At 46.2% G+C, this 18,529-nt stretch overlaps 1 protein-coding gene across 1 annotated transcript in view; it reads left to right on the top strand.

The window, feature by feature from the left end:
• The window catches only part of RSPO4 (R-spondin 4), a 53,538-nt gene extending 40,100 nt beyond the window's left edge, over positions 1-13,438 (top strand). Inside the window, exon 5 of the mRNA XM_007474498.3 lies at positions 10,298-13,438. Coding sequence (XP_007474560.1) covers positions 10,298-10,374 — 77 coding nt within the window. The 3' untranslated portion in view covers positions 10,375-13,438. The remainder of the gene's footprint in view (positions 1-10,297) is intronic.
• The last annotated feature ends 5,091 nt before the right edge of the window (positions 13,439-18,529 follow it).

Here is an 18,529-nt window from a genome sequence, read left to right as displayed (position 1 = left end):
GGCCACAAATGATATTAACTAGAGTCTAGAAAACATTGCTAAAAATTATAGGTTTGACCAAGAAACATAGAGGAGCAGGTGGTGTTTTCTTTACTGCCACAGATTAAAGGCAAAGTCTAAAGAGGGGAGAAATCTGTTTTAGAAAGTAGAAATGGTGCCTGAGGATGGGAATTTGGATTTCTGGACCACACTTTAAAATCTAGAAATGATATGCTCTTATTCAGAAATATAGTATGCAGGGAGCAGCTTGGTGGCTCAGTGGATTGAGAGCCAGACCTGGAATCTGGAGGACCTGGGTTCAAGTCTGGCCTCAGACACTTTCTAGCTTTCACTTGACCCCCATTGTCAAGCCACTCTTCTCCCCCATCTGTCAAGCCTCTGTCAACACTCTTCTGCCTTGGAACCAATACACAATATTCATTCTAAGACAGATGGAAGAGAGAGACAGAGATAGAAAAAGGAAGGAAGAGCAAGTAAAATAGAAACTGGAGTTTTACCAATCAAATGAGGTCAGATAATCAAAAGAACAAGAAACGAAGCATAAATAAATAAGATTGAGTCACGGGAATCAAGGCTTTGGAAAGAGAGACAAGGACTGGAAGAGGTAAACTATTGTTGAATCAATAGACTGGTGGGTGCTCAGCAGCTCCTCCCACCTGTGGTGAAATCCCAGGTCTGGTACCTTCCCAGCCTCCACCCCAAAAAATAATAAATAAATAAGTGCAGCAGGTCAGTAAAGGGAAGTGATAGCTGGGGGGCTGTTCCTTTTGGTGCAAAGTTAGTATTCCTTCCCTGATATCTAGGCCCACTCTCTTTGCTATTTCATAGACATTCAATAGTGATGACAGTCAGTGCAGTGATTAAAGCATATTGAGGCCACTATTCGCCAACCTGACCATAACCTTAGAGGGCTGCTATCTTCCTGGAGCCTGTATCCTCCCAGACTGGAAGAGTACTTGTTATTTCAAGAGGACAGCTAGGTGCTGTAGATAGAGCATGGGACCTAGAGTCAGGAATACACACCTTCCTGAGTTTAAATCTGTCTTCAGACACTTACTAGTTGTTTGACCCTGGGTAAGTCACTTAACTTTGATTGCCTCAGTTCTTTTATCTGTTAAATGAACTGGAGAAGGAAATGGCAAACCTCTTCAGAATCTTTGCCAAGAAAATTCCAAATGGAGTCACAGAAAACTGGACACAACTGAAATGACTGAAAAAACCTTATTTCTGGAGATTTATGTAGTCACTTATGATATCACCAAAAGGAATCTAAAAAGCATTGTTAATAATACTAGGTTTTGGCGGGTAACTGGATGGCTCAGTGAATAGAGCCAGGTCTAGAGATGGGAGATCCTGGATTCAAATCAGACTTCAGACACTTCCTAGCTATGTCACCCTGGGCAAGTCATTTAACCTCCATTGTTTAGCCCTTACTGCTCTTCTGCCTTGGAACCAATACACAGTATTGATTTTAAGATGGAAAGTAAGGGTTTTAATAATAATAATAATAAGTTTTTGACATGAAACTGAAGACCTTAAGACCAGAGTTCTGAACCTGGGGACCTTGGATCCCCAAAGGATATATTGCTAGATTTCTGGGGGAGGAAAGCAGTGGATACTTGGACAGGAAAAAAATTATATCTTTATTTTAATGTATTCCCTTGTGATCCCATATATTTTACTTTATGCATGACTTTAAGAAGGGGGTCCACAGGCTCATCAGACAGCCAAAGAAATCCGATACAAAAAAAGGTTAAGAACCCTGGCCTTAAGAACACTGATGTTATTTTCCTCACTGCCACTAATTGAAGGAAAAGTCCTTCAATCTATGAAATGGGAACAAAGAACAGTGGGCTGGTAGCCCAAAGACCTGGGCTTGGACCCTGACTAGGTCACTCACTAGTTGAGTAATCCTGGGAAAGTTCCAGGGTTTCCTCTCTGGATTTCTTGAGAGAGAGAAAGAGAGAGAGAGAGAGAGGGAGGGAGAGAGAGAGACAGACAGACAGACAGACAGACAGAGACAGACAGAGACAGACAGACAGAGAGAGAGAGAGACAGAGAAAGAGAGAGAAGGGGGAGGGAGAGAGGAGGGAGAGAGAGACAGAGAGAGAGAGAGGGAGAGAGGGAGTATCCTCTCAGGTTCCTTCTCTTCCTGGATCCAATGAGCCTATTTTCAACCTATTTTCCTGAAAGAGAAAGCAAAACCCTCCTCTCTTTGCCCACCCTACCAGCCTTGCCGCTGCTCCTAAAAACTCCTTGAGGGCATATGTGTTTCTGAATGTGGGTCTGCACGTGTGTGCACATGTGTGTAACATGCATATTATATTATACTTTGTGTATGACCGCTCTCAGTGTTGTATGGTGTCTAATTTCCCTCCTAGACTGAGAACTTCTTGTGGGCGAATATCAGGTCTTAACTAGACTGTGCATTTCCCTCAGCAAGGGAGCACAGGATTCTGTCCACAGTAAGGGCTTAATTATGTTTGTGATTATTGTAGTGTGTCTGTGTGATCAATGCAATTTCAGTTCAATGCTGACTAAATAACTACTAATGTAGAAGCAGCTAGGTGGTGCAATGGATAGAGCACTGGGCCTAATGTCAAGGAGGCCTGAGTTCCAATTCACCTTCAAGCATGTGATGGCTGAGTGACCCTGAGCAAGTCACTTAACTTTTATCTGCTTCCATTTCCTCAACTCTAAAAAGAGAAAAATAAGAAATAGCATCTACCTGCCAGTGTTGTAAGGATGAAATGAATAAGATTTGTAAAGCACTTAGAACAGTGTCTGGAACACAAGCATTTGATAAATACTTGTTTCCTTCCTCTTTCCCTCCCTTCCTTCCTTTCTTCTCCCCTCCCTCCCTCCTTCCTTCTTTCCTCCCTTCCTTCCTTCTTCCCTCTCTCCCTACTTCCTTCTTTCTTTCCTCCCTTCCTTCCTCCCTTCCTTCCTTTCTTTTCTCCCTCCCTCCCTTCCTCTCTCCCCTCTTCCCTCTCTCCCTACTTCCTTACTTCCTTCTTTCCTCCCTCCCTTCCTTCTTCCCTCTCTCCCTACTTCCTTCTTTCTTTCCTCCCTTCCTTCCTCCCTTCCTTCCTTTCTTTTCTCCCTCCCTCCCTTCCTCTCTCCCTTCTTCCCTCTCTCCCTACTTCCTTACTTCCTTCTTTCCTCCCTCCCTTCCTTCTTCCCTCTCTCCCTACTTCCTTCTTTCTTTCCTCCCTTCCTTCCTCCCTTCCTTCCTTTCTTTTCTCCCTCCCTCCCTTCCTCTCTCCCTTCTTCCCTCTCTCCCTACTTCCTTACTTCCTTCTTTCCTCCCTCCCTTCCTTCTTCCCTCTCTCCCTACTTCCTTCTTTCCTCCCTTTCTTCCTCTCTCCCTTCCTCCCTCTCTCCCTTCTTTCCTCCCTTCCTTCCTCCCTTCCTTCCTTCCTTCTTTCCTCCCTCCATCCTTCCCTCCTTCCTTTCTTCCCTTCCTCCATGACTCATCAGAGCGACTGTAAAAATGAAGATGAGCTTTGCCCAGGAGGCCCTGGAGGCCTAGTTAAAGGGCTAGAATATACACCCCAATGGACTCCTAGCAACGATTCGCTCTAGTGAATTAGTGATAAGCTATATAGTGCTTGAAGTTTTCCAAAGAGCTTTCCTCCCCACAGCCGGCGAGTCTGGCAGGCCAAGGCTCATCGCGTGTGTGAGAGAATCTGTATCCGTGTGTACATCTGTCCGGAGGACTCAGCCAGGCATTCCCCTCTGACCGTGGCACGGAGTAGCAGCACCTGAGGACAGTCTGTGCCTCTGAGTGACAAGAACCATTTGAAGTGGGACCTAATCAGAAACATGGAGGCAGCTGGCCCCAGTTAGGGGAAACTTCTCCCCCCTAACCGCCGCGCCTCCTCCCTCCTGCCCATCATCAAGACAGCAGTATATGAGCAAAAGGGGAGGAATGTGGAGCTCCCCACCAGACCGTCAATGGAGGTGGGGGGAGCTTGGGAGCGTGCCTGGGCTGGAGCCCATGTGTGTGCATGTGTCTGGAGGAGGGAACACAGGCCGATTCCCTCATGCATCCTGGCCAGCGACAGCCTTGCCACTCACCGGCTCTCCTGGCCCCAAAGGGTGTAGTGGCTGAAGACGAGTGTAAGGGAAAGAGATAGTAAAGGACACTGGAAAGAGGATTATCTTTGGGATCAGAGTTCAAATTCTGACAGTGCCATTCACTTGCTCTCATCTCCTGGTCAAGTCAATTTACCTTTCTAGGTGGGGGAGACACGCTGAACGAGGGGTCTTCTAGCCCTAAACTCCATACAACCAATTGAGATTCGGTGGCTCTGAGCTGGATTAGAGCCTCTTTCCCTTCCCTCTTTCCCATCATCCAGCTCCACAGGCTTTGGGGGTTGCCATCCCCATCGACTAACCCTGCTGAATGCAGCTGCAGAATCTCATGCTGGGTTCTGGGACACGTATAAGGTTTGGCTACAATAGAAAGTTCACCGTTAGGTGGTACCATGGATGGAGTGCCAGGCCCAAAGTCCGGAAGACCTGAGTTCAAATCCAGCCTTAGCCACTTACTAAGTAATATGACCCAAGGCAAGGCATGTCACCCTGTTTGCCTCAGTTTCCTTATCTGTAAAATGAGCCAGAGGAGGAAAAGGCAAACTACTCTAATATCATTGCCAAGAAAACCTCAAATAGGGTCAAGACACAACTGAAAATGACGGAACAACAACAAAAAGAAATTCGGTAGTCCATGACAGGAAAGGAAGAAATCCAAACATGAGGAACAGAGTGAACCAAGGTGAACAAGAAGGCAAGAAAGGGCTAAGTGTGTCGGGCAAAGACTCCCGGCCAGTTTAGTGGTAGTAGAGAGTACAAGAGAAGCCACTGGGCAACTAGGTAGTTCAGTGGAGGAGAGGTCTAGAGGCAGAAAGTCCTAGACACAAATCAACCTCAGACATTTCCTAGCTGTGTGACCCTGAGCAAGTCACTTGGCTGCTTAGTGCTCTAGTCTCTGCACCTGTAAATAGCAGAGAAGGTACTTGCCTCCTACTTTCCTCATCTGGGAGTTACTTCCCGGATTTTATGCCTATGCTATTACATATCAGACAATGAGCAAGCATTCATTAATTCCTTACTCTGTGCCAGGCATTGTGCCAGGCACTTAGGATTTGAGGATACTGACAAAAAACTTTCATTTTCTTTTATTATTAATAAAATGTTTTTATTCTTCTTTTACTATTTTTAAAAATCTTTGTCTTAAATAACAACTCTACAACAGAAAGGCAAGAGCTAGGTAATTGGGGTTAAGTGACTTGCCCAGGGTCACACAGCTCAGAGGTGTCTGAAACCAGTTTTGAACCCTGAACTTCCTGTCTCGAGGCCTGGCTCTCCATCTATTAAGCCACTCAGCTGACGGAGCCAGTGTCCTTCTTAACACACATGACAACAGTATGGGGCCACAGTGACTGTCCGTGCGGCTGCCTCAAGCCTATTTCAGTCTCTGAGATCCCAAGAGAAAGGGCCCAGGCCAGCTTCACTGAGAGCCAACTTAGGCAATGGACAGACAGTTTCTAGATGTCTTTTTCAAGATTTAAGATGCTCCTTAGTAGTGATCTGATCAAACCTTGGGCTATACTTTTCCTGGTCCCCCTCTCTGTCTCCAGGCCAGACCCCCCCCCCCCCCAGAGTCTGGCTGACCCTCATGCTCTTGTTCAGTCATTTCAGTCACGCCCAACATGACCTTACTTGGGGTTTTCTTGGCAAAGATACCAGAGTGGTTTGCCATTTCCTTCTCCAGATAATTTTACAGATGAGGAAATGGAGGCAAACAAGATTAAGTGATGTCCCCACTAGGAAGTGTCTGAGGCAAGATTCGAACTCAGAAAGATGAGTCTTCCTGACTCCAGGTCCAGCGCTCTAGCCACTTTGCCACCTGGTCACTCCATCCCTTGTACATAGAGGATCCTCAAATCACAAGATCTCAGATTTGGATCTGGAAGGGACCTTGGAGACCACCTATTTCAACCCCCTCATTTTACAGATGAGAAAACTGAGGCACAGAGAGGTGAAGTGACTTGCCCAGATAACAGGTATCCAAGTTGGGATGTTAACCCAGTTATTCCTGACTCCAGATCCCATCTCCGCAGGAGGAAGGGGATGAGCTTTAGGACATGGCACAAAGTGGAAGGCTTCACCATGGCCAGTTCTTCTGGGGCAGTGGAAGAAAGACCCAGAGACATTTCTGTGGGCCTGGCCAAGCCCCCACCGCCTGGGGTACAAATCTATGTGCAGAAGAAACAAGTGAGTCTCTGCTGGGAAGGGATAGGAGGCCCCCTGCCTCCCCCCCCCAGCCCCTTGCCAGCCACAGTGCCCAGAATTCCACCATTCTAAGACTGACTGACTTTGGATGAAGCCATGGTCTCCTGTAGACATCAAACGTGACCTCGTCTATCCGACACCTTGTAAGCTGGATGAATGGAATGTGAGTTCTTATCCCCCTCCGATGGCTCCCTGGGGCGCCAGGATGAGCCGTCAATGTCAGTGAAGCAGGTCCTGCCCAGCTGGAGAAGCATCCCAGAGACAGACTGTGCTTTGTCCAAGGGCCCTCTCAACGAAGGCTCGGGAGGCTCTTCGGCGGAAAGGCCGTTCCCGATGGAGGAATTCTTTGCTGGAAATGATGGCCATCATGATGAGCAGGAGGAGGAAGGGGCCGGCATCATCAGCGCCTTACTGGGCAATAGGCTCGTCTAGGAAAGGGGGTGAAAGTAGCATCGGAGGGAGGGATGGGCGAATAAGCACTCATTAAGAGTTATGGGGGGCTGGAATACAGATGCCAGCAAGAGTCCCTGCCCTCCAGGAGCTTACGTTCTAATAAGGCAAGATCCCACAGGGAGGAGAGTTTGTGACGAGCCCCATCAGAGTCAAAGGGACATTGATAGACATATGCCTCCCAGGGATGGCAGCGTTGAGTGAATGGCGGTTCTCAGAGGTAGAATTGGAAAGTGGACCTCGAGAGGAGGAGCTGGGGGGGGGGGGAGGAGGAGATGCCATCCAGCAGCACGGCTTGGAGATGATGGGGAAGTGTCCTGGTGAGCCCGAGTCAGGGCAACATAAGGCCCTGCGTCACAGGGGTGGGACCTTCTGGACAGAGGCACAGGCTGGAGCCCACGTGGTCTGGCAAGGGTATCCTCAGCTATGAATGAGGAAATGGGGAGAGCTCATTAGACTGGAAATTCAGGGACCTTCTTCCTCTGAGGAAAGCCTCTGTCTAGGTAGGAAAAATGACAGATGGAAATAGAAAGAGCCCTCGAATTACAATCAAGAGATCAGAGCTCTCTTCCTGATTCTGACACTGTGTGCTGTGACTCTGAGCAAATCCCTTCATTTCTCTGTGCCTTAGTTTCCTTTTCTGTAAATTCTAGTGTTACTTCACTGGGCTCGAGTGAGGAAAGTCATCTGTCTTACAGAAATGGGAATTGCTATCAGCTGGATAGCTCAGTGGATTGAGAGCCAGGCCTAGAGACAGAAGGTCCTGGGTTCAAATCTGGACTCAGAGACTTCCCAGCTGTGTGACCCTGGGCAAGTCACTTAACCCCCACGGCCTCACCCTTACCACTCTTCTGCCTTGGAACCAATACACAGGATTGATTCTAAGATGGAAGGTGAGGGTTTGAAAAAACAAAAACAAACAAGATGTCAGAAGGGAAAGAAGAGAGCTCAGAATCCAGATCTTTTCTTGAGAGGTGAAAGGGGCATTAGAGATAGCTTAGTCCTACCTCATCATTTTCTAGATGAGGAAACCGAGGCTGAGGGCTTTAATGACCTCTCTAAAGGCACAGAGTCCATTAGTTAGCCTAGCAGTTAAGCCTAGGTTCTCTGAATGTGTTCTTTCTACTAGACGAGTAGCTGGGTGGCACAGTGGATAGAGCCCTGGGTGGGTGGTCAGGGAGTCCTGAGTCTGGATCCTGCCTCAGATCCTTGTTTGCTCTTAACAGCTCCCAGCCTTAGTTTCCTCTTCAGAAAAATGAAGATAATAATAGCCACTACATCCTAGAGTTGGCATGAGAAATACATGAGATAATAAAGATAAAGCACTTTGCCAGCCTTAAAGCACTACGTAAATGGTACATATCACAATTACATCACAGTCCAACAACTTCATTTTGCATATGGAGGAAGAAGAGGGAAACGAATAAGCATTTATATATAGTATCTATGCTGTGCCAGGCACTGTGCTAATTATGCTACAAATATGGCTTCATTTAGTCCACACCACCTGTGTGGTTATTCCCATTTTACAGTTGAAGAAACTGAGGCAAACAGAGGTTAAGTGACTTGACCAGAATCACAAGAATGTTAAGCTAGGGCCGCATTTGAACTCAGATCTTCCCAACTCGAATCCAACACTCTCTACTGTGCCACCTAGCTGCCTAATGGGAAAACGAGGGTCGAAGCATTTGTCCAAGGTCATAGAGCAAATTCTAGCAGAGCCTCTTGGCTCCTCCTAACTGAGTAGTATGTCCACTGTCCTGTGCTTTTTCACATGTGTCTCTTTTATGAGGAGGAAACACTAATGGGTGGCATCCAAACCCTGGAGAAACTACCATGTGGCTGAACTGATCGCAGCTGATTCAAGCCCTGGACTGAGCTGTGTTCCCCGGGAATCTTTCTGTCCTTGGCTGTGCCTGTTGGCACTTAGGTCCACCGAGGCGCCTTTTGCCTAAAGAGAGATTCCTGAATTTTTAGAGGAAGTTTCCATGTCTCAGATCATAAAAGCTAAAAATGGGGAGACAGACCTTCTCTCCGTGCCAAGAACAGTAGCCAGGGCAGGAGCAGGAGCACTGGAGGCGTCTGTCTAGACTGGCAGAGTGGGAGACAGAGCAAAGCAGAATTATTTACAGACCTCAGAAATCCAGAGTCAGGGGATGCACGGAGACAAAGGCATTAGGTCCATGAGTGAAGTCAGATCCCAAGGGAGGATTTTTTTTCCCCTGACTAGAGGTGGAGTAATTTTGGAAAAGAGGCTCTGTGTTTGGGTGGGAGACCGAGGTGAGTTTTTAAGGAGAAATGAGGCACATCTCCCTCTATGTAGTAAAAGTTAAAGAGCATTAGAGTCATAGATTTAAACCCTGACCTTCCATACTAGAATCAGCTTTGTGCACTGGTTCTAAGGCAGAAGAGCAGTAAGAGCTAGGCTTTGGGGGCCAAGTGACTTGCCCAGGGTCACACAGCTGGGAAGTGTCTGAGGTAAGATTTGGAACCCAGGACCTCCCATCTCTAGGCCTGACTCTCAATCCACTGAGCTACCCAGCTGCCCTCTAGATGTAAGATCTTAAAGGACTCTTAGAACATAGAATTGTTAGGTGTAAAAAGGACCTTAGAACGTGGACTATGAGAACTGGAAGGAACCTAACAGAAAATATAAAGTCTAGGCAGGATAACAGAGGTAGAAAGGACCTTAAGACATAGACAATAGAAGGTTAGAGCTGGAAGAGGTCCTAGAGATCATCTATTCTACTGCTTTCATTTTTCAGAGGAAGAAACTAAAGATTAGAAAGGCAAAATGTTTTACTCAAGGTTATCATAAATGCCCAGGTTAGACCCATGGATGCCCAGTTAGCTTGAGATTCTATCCCTGTCTGAGGAAGCTAAGTGGCATAATGGAGAGAGTGCTGAGCCTGGAGTCAGGAAGACTCCTCTTCCTGAGTTCAAACCTGGCCTCAGACACTTACTAGTTGTGTAACCCTGAGAATGTCATTTGATCCTGTTTGCTTCCATTTCCGTATCTATAAAATGAACAGGAAATGGAAATGGCAAACCACTCCACCATCTTTGTCAAGAAAACCCCCAGTGGAGTTATGAAGAGTCAGACACAACCAAGTGCTTTGTGGGAGGGTGAACTGACCTCTGATCTGTGCCCCCAAATCATCTGTATATGGAAAGGATCTCAGTTTCTTCATCTATAAGACAAGGCTATTGAACTAGATAAGTCCTAGAGTCTAACTTTTTCTTCCTCTTCTGGTCTCCAAGCTCTCAGCATCACCCTTAATGTATCTCCTACCCTTCTCTGCAGTTCTCAGAGATAGTAGCTAGAAGACAGACCAAACCTCAGCACAGAGAGGTCCAGAGACTCGCCTTTGTTCACATAAGGAAAGAGGAACAGTGCAAAGATTTGAGCCCAGGGATGCCAGCTCTGAGTCTGGTACTCTTTCACAAAGGGATATGACCCATTTTGTAATTCATAAAGCATTGTATAAGTTATTATCTTTATGCATACATTCAAACGGTGAAATGGAATTCTATGTTCCTGTTTCAGAGAAAAACCTGACCCGAAGACGAGGGAGGAAGGAAAGGAGGCATCGGAAAGAGCGAAAAATGGAGCATTCCCACTGAATACCACCCCGACCTGGCACTGGGACATGTGGGCCAGGAAGCAGTAAGGAGCAGCTCTGACTCAGCCACTCATCAGTGACTTTCCATTCACCTGGCCCTTTCCATCCAGGGAAAACTGAACAACTTTCATTCCCCATTTTTCCTTTCCCCTTCCTTCCTTCCTTCCTTCCTTCCTTCCTTCCTTCCTTCCTTCCTTCCTTCCTTCCTTCCTTCCTTCCTTGTCCTTTGTTTTTCTCCTTTCTCTTTTTCTTCTCCTTCCTTTTCTCCCTCTATTCTTTCTACTCTATTTCATTTCTCCTTTCTCTGTCATCCTTTTGTCCTCCTCTTTCTACCTCCTCAATGTTCCCTTCCTTCTTCTCTTCTTGTTCTCTCCCTTTCATCTCTTTCTTTCTTTTACTCTCTTCTTTCTTTTTCTCCTTCCATTCCTTCTTTCTCAACAGAAACAAATACGTTTACAAACTTCAGAGTTGATCTTTGGCAGCACCCTGGAGAGATATAAGGCCATCTGGAAGCCCAACAAGCATCCTTCTTGGTGTTTCAGAGAAGGAGACTCCAGAGAGCTACAAGAAGAAGCTCACTCTGCTCCCTATGTTGGCTGTATCCCTGGGGGCTGGTAGGTAAGGAATAGACATCATCTCCAAAGGACAGAGACAATAGACTTATTTTAGCTGTCCAAGACAAAGAAGCAGGAGATCACGCCCCTGAGAGACTGCAAACCCTCCCCTACCTAGCATAAGCTTTTCTCTCCTTCTGGGCAGAAATCCAATTGCTCCCAATGGGAACAGAGTCCTAGATCCCAAGAAAATGGACACTGACCTTCAGCAGCTATACATCTAAGGGATTCAAAGGGACTCTGATCTGGGAGTCATGGGCACCTCCCTCTCAGCTGATAGAATGTCAGGGAATGGAAGAACTCTTGAAGACCATTAAGTCCAAACCATTCAGTTTACAGAAAAGGAAACTGAGGCCCAGAGAGAGCTAACAACTTGGCTTCACATAGCTGGAAACTTAACATTTTGATGCTGAGGAAGCATCCACAACCTCTTTCTGGTAAAGAAGGGAAGAACAAAGCAGGTTAAGTTACAGGATGGGCTTTCCTTTTTAAAGTGGGGACACTGCCGGGATGCCCTCTGCTCAGTTCCACACATGCAGGATAAGGTCATGAGAACTTTTCCTAAGAGAAGGCAGGTCAAATACTCTTGAGGTTCCTACAGAGACTTGGATTCTTTCCCTTCTGCTTTGCTACTTCATCAATCCTCCTCCCTGCCCCTCCCTTCCTCTCACTATTTCCAGGTCTCTAACTCGTTTATTATGACCAGAACCCTGGAGGCTATTGGAAGCAGAAGGACCAGGTCTGAGAACTCTCTTCCCTGTAGAACAAGGCCACTAACCCCAGTCCCAACTATGAATTCTAGACCTCTGTCCATCCCCTCCTAACACAAACACATGTACACTCTCCATAACCCTGTCAAGCAACTGTACCAAGTACCGAAGAAGTCTAGGATGGAAACAGGAATAAATATGGGTAGTCATGTGGTCATGGACTCTCTTCTCAATAAGGGAGTCCTCTACCCTACATGGGCCTTAGATACTGAGAAAACACAGAAGGTGGCCAATTAGATGGGGCAGATTTTTGTAGATTTAAAACTTGAAGGGACCTTAGAGGCCTTCCAGTACAATCCTCTCATTTTATAGAGCAGGAAACTGTGCCCTAGAGAGGGGAAATGACAATAATAATTATTATTATTATAGCTGACATTTATATAGCGCTTTAAGGTTTACAAAGCGTTTTGTATTCATTATCTCATTTGAGCCTCACGACAACCCTAGGAGGCAGGCACTATTATTATCCCCACTTTGCAGATGTGAAAACTGAAATTCAAATTTCAGTTAAATGACTCGTCCGTGGTCATATAGAAAATAAGTGCCAGAGTTAGGGTCTGAATGTAGATTCTCATTCTAAATCCATTACTCTTGTGGTGGTACCAGCCTAGGGTCCCTTGACTAAATCAGTGTCACTGATTAATCATTATGAATTCATTCTTTTTGGCTTAGAAGACTCTTCTGCCTCCTTGGGCCTTTGTTTTAAAAAGTAAATACCCCTGGGAGAAAGAGAAATAGGACAGAAATTATACACGATCTCAGAAACTAGACCATAGAATGTTAGAACTGAAAAGGACTTTAGAACATAGACATGGAATTTCAGAGACGGAAGGTGCTTAGTGACTATCCAGTCCAACCCTTTCATTTTATAGGAGAGGAAACTCTATTCCAAGGAAGGGAAATGACTTGTCCAAAGTCATGGCAGAGCTGGGAGAAAAGCCCAAGACTCCTGATCACTAGCCAGATGCTCCTTCCACTAAAGCTTCTTTATTAGTTAGCCATTAACACCTTAGTTGTCGGTTCGCACTTTAGGAGGCATTAACTATCAGCCAAAAGAGAACAAGGATAGAACATAGGATATAAATATGGGGGTGGGGAGAGTGGAGAGTTCACCAACAGCATCTTTGGAAGGGGAGAGAGTTCAGGCCATACCAAACAGCTACCAAAGAAATTCCACCTCCCTCACTGAAGTATAGAGGGCTTCATCAGCCCCATAAACTGCCAGCCATTCCAGTGCCTAATTGGTCTCTTAACTGGACCTAATTGGACTAAGGAGCAGTCCCCCAAGTCCATGCAGGTCGCTTCCATCATTCTTTCAGAAGTCATGATCATTACAGTCTCAGAAACCTCAAAGACATCTCTGGAAGTTTAGGGGACCAATTCCATAGGAATGATGGAGGTTCGTGGCTCATTAGGGCTAGAAGGATCCTAAGAAGAATCTAATCTATTTGCCTCATCACAGCTGGGAAAAAAATGGTCCAGAGGGGGGAAATAAATACCTTGCAACCAGGGGACCTCTCTTTTCCCAATACCCTAGGCCTTGGTTTCCAATGTAATGGGATGAAGGGACCAGAAAGTGTCTATCATTGACAGTAGGCTCTTGGTTTTCTCCTTTTCTTCAAGACAGTAGCTTTTCAGAGCTTCTTGTAAAAAATAGAAAAATAAAGGAAACAGAAAAACATTGTGGACATGCATGATTGTTATATTATATTATATCAATGGCTGGGTCCCTGAGGATCTGGAGACCCAGGAGCTTGGCCACACTCTGGGCCCCTGAAGCAAGCAGATTTGATGAAATGAGGGCAGAACACCTGATATCTTTGGAAAATGAGCTAGAAGATGAGAGAACTTTTGCCAAAGGCAGGATTCGTTTCCCAGGTTCCTTTGCATTTCTGACATGCTAAGATTCTAAGTGCCTTAAGGAGACTTAGATATAAATGTTGCCTGACATGGAGGTATCTTCCTGCCTCATACACACACATAACATATTGCAGAGAGAAAATTTGACTTGTCCAGGGTCACCCACAAAGGATGGGATTCCAGGACCCAATTATAGAACAACGGTTTGATTCCTAGCATTCTCTCCTTGAGTCCCCTCTAATTTTCTCCCAAGACTAGGGACCCTCAGAGCCCTGAAGAGGGACGATGAAGTATCCTGGACAGCCCTAAAACAGGTCTTTCTGACCCCAAGGTGACCCAGAGATCCAAGGGATGGAGGAGCCTTGCCCATCTTGGCTATGCACAGAGTGGTAGGCCCAGGCTCAGGGAATTCCTTTCCCCAAGACCTCTCTAGGTCTTAAGTCCAAAGTACAGAGGCCCAGAGGATAAACAAAGTGCAAACTTCTTCCTTCAGGTAATTTCCATCCTAACCCCGGCCTTGCAGAGTCCCAGCCCAGGGTGGCAGGGGTTCTCCTCAGCCCATTGTTGCTCTCCCCACAAATGGCCAGGAGAGGTCAGCATTCATCCAGGCACAGTTCTGCTGTCCCGGACTTGATGCATATTTAACAGTCAAATCTCTCCTCCTTGATGCCCTTAGACCAGGGGTTCTCAACCTTTCTAATGCCGTGACCCTGCAATACAGTTCCTCATGTTGCAGTGACCCCAAACCAAAAAATTATTTTGGTGGCTACTTCAAAACTGTAATTTTGCTACAGTGATGATTTGGAATGTAAATACCTGATATGCATTATGTATTCTCATTGCTACAAATCAAACATAATTTAAACATAGTGATTAATCACAAAAACAATAATTAATTATATGTTGAGAAATATTAATACAGCAGGAGGCAGCCTGAGCGCTGGGAGGGTGGGGGGGTAAGCCCTGCCTGGGGAGGGTGTTCGCAGACACTGCCTTCTTCTTCCTGTCATCTCCCTCCAGCTTGAGCTGAGGCTTCACTTTGCTGGGGTTACTCGGCTCTATTATCCGCTCCAGGAGTTATCCGCTCCAGGACTCATTCTTAACCCCTCCGGAGCCAGCGCCTGGGTGCTCTCTCTGAGTCTCTGTTTGAGTCCGGTCTCCAAGCAACAGGGTAAATCCATCGCCCCTCATAGGGGGAGGGCTGCTGATAGGTAACTAATATTAGTACAATGTGCGGACAGCAGGGTCCCTATTCTTTCCGAGATCTTGCAGTAAAGTAGCGTGATTTCTCAGCGGCTAAAGCCATTGGAAATATATATTTTCTGATGGCTTTAGGCGACCCCTGTGTTTTGGTCGTTCGACCCCTTCCGGGGTCGCAACCCACAGGTTGAGAACAGCTGCCTTAGACCCTGCCCCCTCCATACTTACCTCTTAAAGAGTCCATACAAGTTGAACACTTTCTTCCCAACTCAAAGGAGTCTCTGGGTCCCAGTACACACAGCCCCTCATCTCTTCCTCCCCCCAAAGTCTCATTGTTTTCACTGAGCACATTCTCTAACAAAGAAACATTCAACACCGAGGCAAAGTTCAGCTGCCCTCCTAGGCTGATGGAGATGGCCTTGAGCAAGTCTTTATCAGTGAGTCACAGACAGCTTCTGGCTGGTCCTACCAAGCTAGCAAGCATTGGGGTGCAACGCTGAGAGCAGGGTGGTGCCTTCTGGGGGACCATTGATGAAGTCCTAGAGAGGTTGCAACATGGAGCAGTCACATGGCTCATTGACTTATTTTGCTGGGGAATTGGTGCTCCCCTCCGTAGGTTCCCAGGCTACGACCCTGGCACTTAGCAGGCAGCCCTGACTGTACGGTTGGTAATTCTCTCACTGTCCCAGCAGCTGAGACCTACCACCAGCTGTTGCCCTTCCTGCTTCCTGCTTCCTTCCTCTCTTTCTCTCCCCTCATCCTCTGCCCTTCCCCCTTTTCCTGTCAGTCCTCTCACCCTCTTGCCCCTCCTGCCAGTTTTATCTAGGACCTCTGTCTACCTCTATGGCTTCTCATTCCATCTCCAGGCTGGGCTCCCAAAGCGGGCACTGGCAGAATGGCTGGCAATTTGTAGAAGGGCCTCTTGAGAATCACCGGATCTGTGGCAGGAAGGGAAGATGCCCAGGCTGTCCCCTGTTCTTAAGCACTGACTCTGAAATGACCCTCCTGAGCAGGGGAATGTTTGTACTGCTCTCTGGGGTCCCTTCCTGTCAAGCTGCTGGTACAGAAAGGGGTGGTAAAAGGCAAGAGACTGGGGGAGCACTTACATCACCCAAGAAAGGCCCAAGCAACTTTCCAAGCAGCGGGGCCGCCAGGGGGCAGTAGGGCCCCACTACAATTTCCCCAGGAGGCTTTGAGCCAGTGCTGCTGATGGGGGATGCAGGGTCCTCTTATGGCCCAGGAGGACTCAGCCCAGAACGTGACAAACCCACCTCTCCCTGGCTGGCGGTGAGGGACGTATCCCTGGGATGGTCTGAGAAGCAGCCTGGCCTTGGTGAAGGCAGCAATTTGTGTTCCACGGCCCCTTTCAGCTCCAACAGTCTCTTATTCCTGACAGTGCTCTAAACTCTGATATTCTGCTCTGTCATGAGCTCCGTTCTATCCCTTGCATTCAAAAACTGAGCACTTAGCAAGGCTTTGGCCATAAATGCTGCCCATCACAATGGAACTTCCTTTAGGGGTAATGGGTTGCATTTGGGGGCCTTAAAAGCGACTCTCCTCAGAACAGCTGGGGGACAAGCAGATAGAGCACCTGAAGTCAAGAAGTCTTGAATTCAAATCTGGCCTTTGACACTTCCTAGCTGTGTGACCCTGGGCAAGTCACTTAACTTCATCTGTCTAGCCCTTGTCCTTCTGTCTTAGAGTTCTGACTAGGACAGAAAGTAAGGGTTTAAGAAAAAAAAATGTTAAGACTCTTTTCTACAAATCTTGTCTCAGAGCGATTCACTCTACTCTTCACCAGGCCGCTTTCCCCTGCTCTCAGTAAGCATCTGTTGCCGATTGGTCCTTGTATCCTATCGCCCTTCTTCAGACCCACTCAGATAGGACCCCAACCTACTGAGACTGTGGGAAGGGCAGGGATGGGGAACGATGGAGAGTTATTTTGAGACAGAGTCTGTCACAACAGGAAGCAGCAGCTGAGTCTTAGAAGGCCTTTCCCAGTCCACCTGGTTGGATAAAGAGAATGAGAGAGAGAAGGGAAGAGGATATTGGGCTTCCTCCTCTTGTCTTAGCTGCCTGGAGACCCGGACAGGTTCTAACTGGGACATATACGCCCACGTCCTGTGGCATTATGGGTCAGAAAGGGATCCACAGCTGAAAGCCTTCCTCTCCGAAGCTCCCACGAAATACACCCCACACACATCCTTTGGTGAACAAGCAACCTCCACCACCCTTGCACACACAGGCACAAATTGTGAAACAGAATGTGGCAGTGGGAAAAGCAATAGATCGGGAGTCAGGGAACTTTGGTGAGAGCCCTGACTCAGATATTTACTACCTGTGTGGATTTGACATGTCCATTAATTTCTCTGGGTCTTACTTTTCTCATCTGTAAAATACAGATTAACCTTGATATTATTTAGGGTCCTTACCAGGTCTTGAAACCAGGTACCAGTGGAGAGAGTGCTGGGCTTGGAGGAAGAAAGGCTCATCTTTCTAAGTTCAAATTTGGCCTCAGATACTTCCTGACTGGATGACCCTGGGAAAGTCACTTAAATCTGCCTCAGTTTTCTCATCTGCAAAATGAGCTGGAGAAGGAAATGGCAAACCACTCCAATATTCTTGCCAAGAAAACTCTAAAGTGAGGTCATGAAGAGTTGGACATGACTGGAAAATGACTGAATGGCAATTTCCAGCTCTAAACTCTCTGATTCAATAATTCATCCCCTCCAAATCTGTCTTTAAGGAAATAATTCATTTTTCCATGACCTTTTTCTTTTACTCAATACCATTGCTTAGGAATTAAAGTTTGGAGATAGATAGGACTTAGTTCTTGTCTTCATGGAGCCTATAGTCTAGTAGGAAAGAAGACATTAATACAGAAATATAGAATACAAAATAAGGCATGGTTAGTACATTAAAAAGGTACTAAGAAGCCTTTCTTAGTTATGGCTAGTGAATGAATTATTGACCAAAAAAGGGACAGGGGCAATTAGGAAAAAATAAAATAAGTGATAATATGTGTTTAACCCAGACTGCTTGCTTGTAAGCTCTGGAAGGGGGGAAGGAAGAAGGGAGGGAGACAATTTGGATTATATAGCTTTGGAAAACGTATGTGGAAATGTGTTATTAAAATAAAAAGTAAAATAAACCAAAAATAAACCAAAAATAAAATACACAATTTTGGATATCTGAGAAAGATCCAATAGGAAATGTAGATGTAGGTTGGGCAGTGAGGTAAGAGAGCCATTGTTTTGTCTTTGCCCATATAGGTTTTGTCTGGTCATAAGATTCTCTCTAGATGTGGCTCAAAAGGAAGCAAAAATAGTCATTTATAGGGTCTCCTCCTTATACCTATTTCCAAGGAAGTCTTTGATTCCTGCCAGAAGAGAAAGCAAGAGGTTGGGATCAGAGGTGGGCCATTTGCTGTCCTCAGAGAGAGGGGATACTGGACTAGACATACCTCCTGATTCCTTTAAATACTGTTAGTCTAGAGAGAATAGATTTTAGGTTCAAGCTATACTCTTATGACTATCTCTTAATCAGAAAAGAGTGCTCCAAGCTACATATCCAAGGCTTGATTCCCTTCTAGTTGCCAGTTCTACAATAAACACATATGGCAAATGGCAAATAAATTCATTTTAAGTCGATAGCAAATAGAAATCAGAGGAAGTATCAATAGAAAAATATATATCAGATCTACATGAGCTCT

This window comes from Monodelphis domestica, chromosome 1 (genome assembly GCF_027887165.1).
Source record: "Monodelphis domestica isolate mMonDom1 chromosome 1, mMonDom1.pri, whole genome shotgun sequence".
NCBI lineage: Eukaryota > Metazoa > Chordata > Mammalia > Didelphimorphia > Didelphidae > Monodelphis > Monodelphis domestica.
The sequence above is the reverse complement of the archived record's forward strand: the minus strand, read 5'-3'. Positions and strand labels throughout refer to the sequence as shown.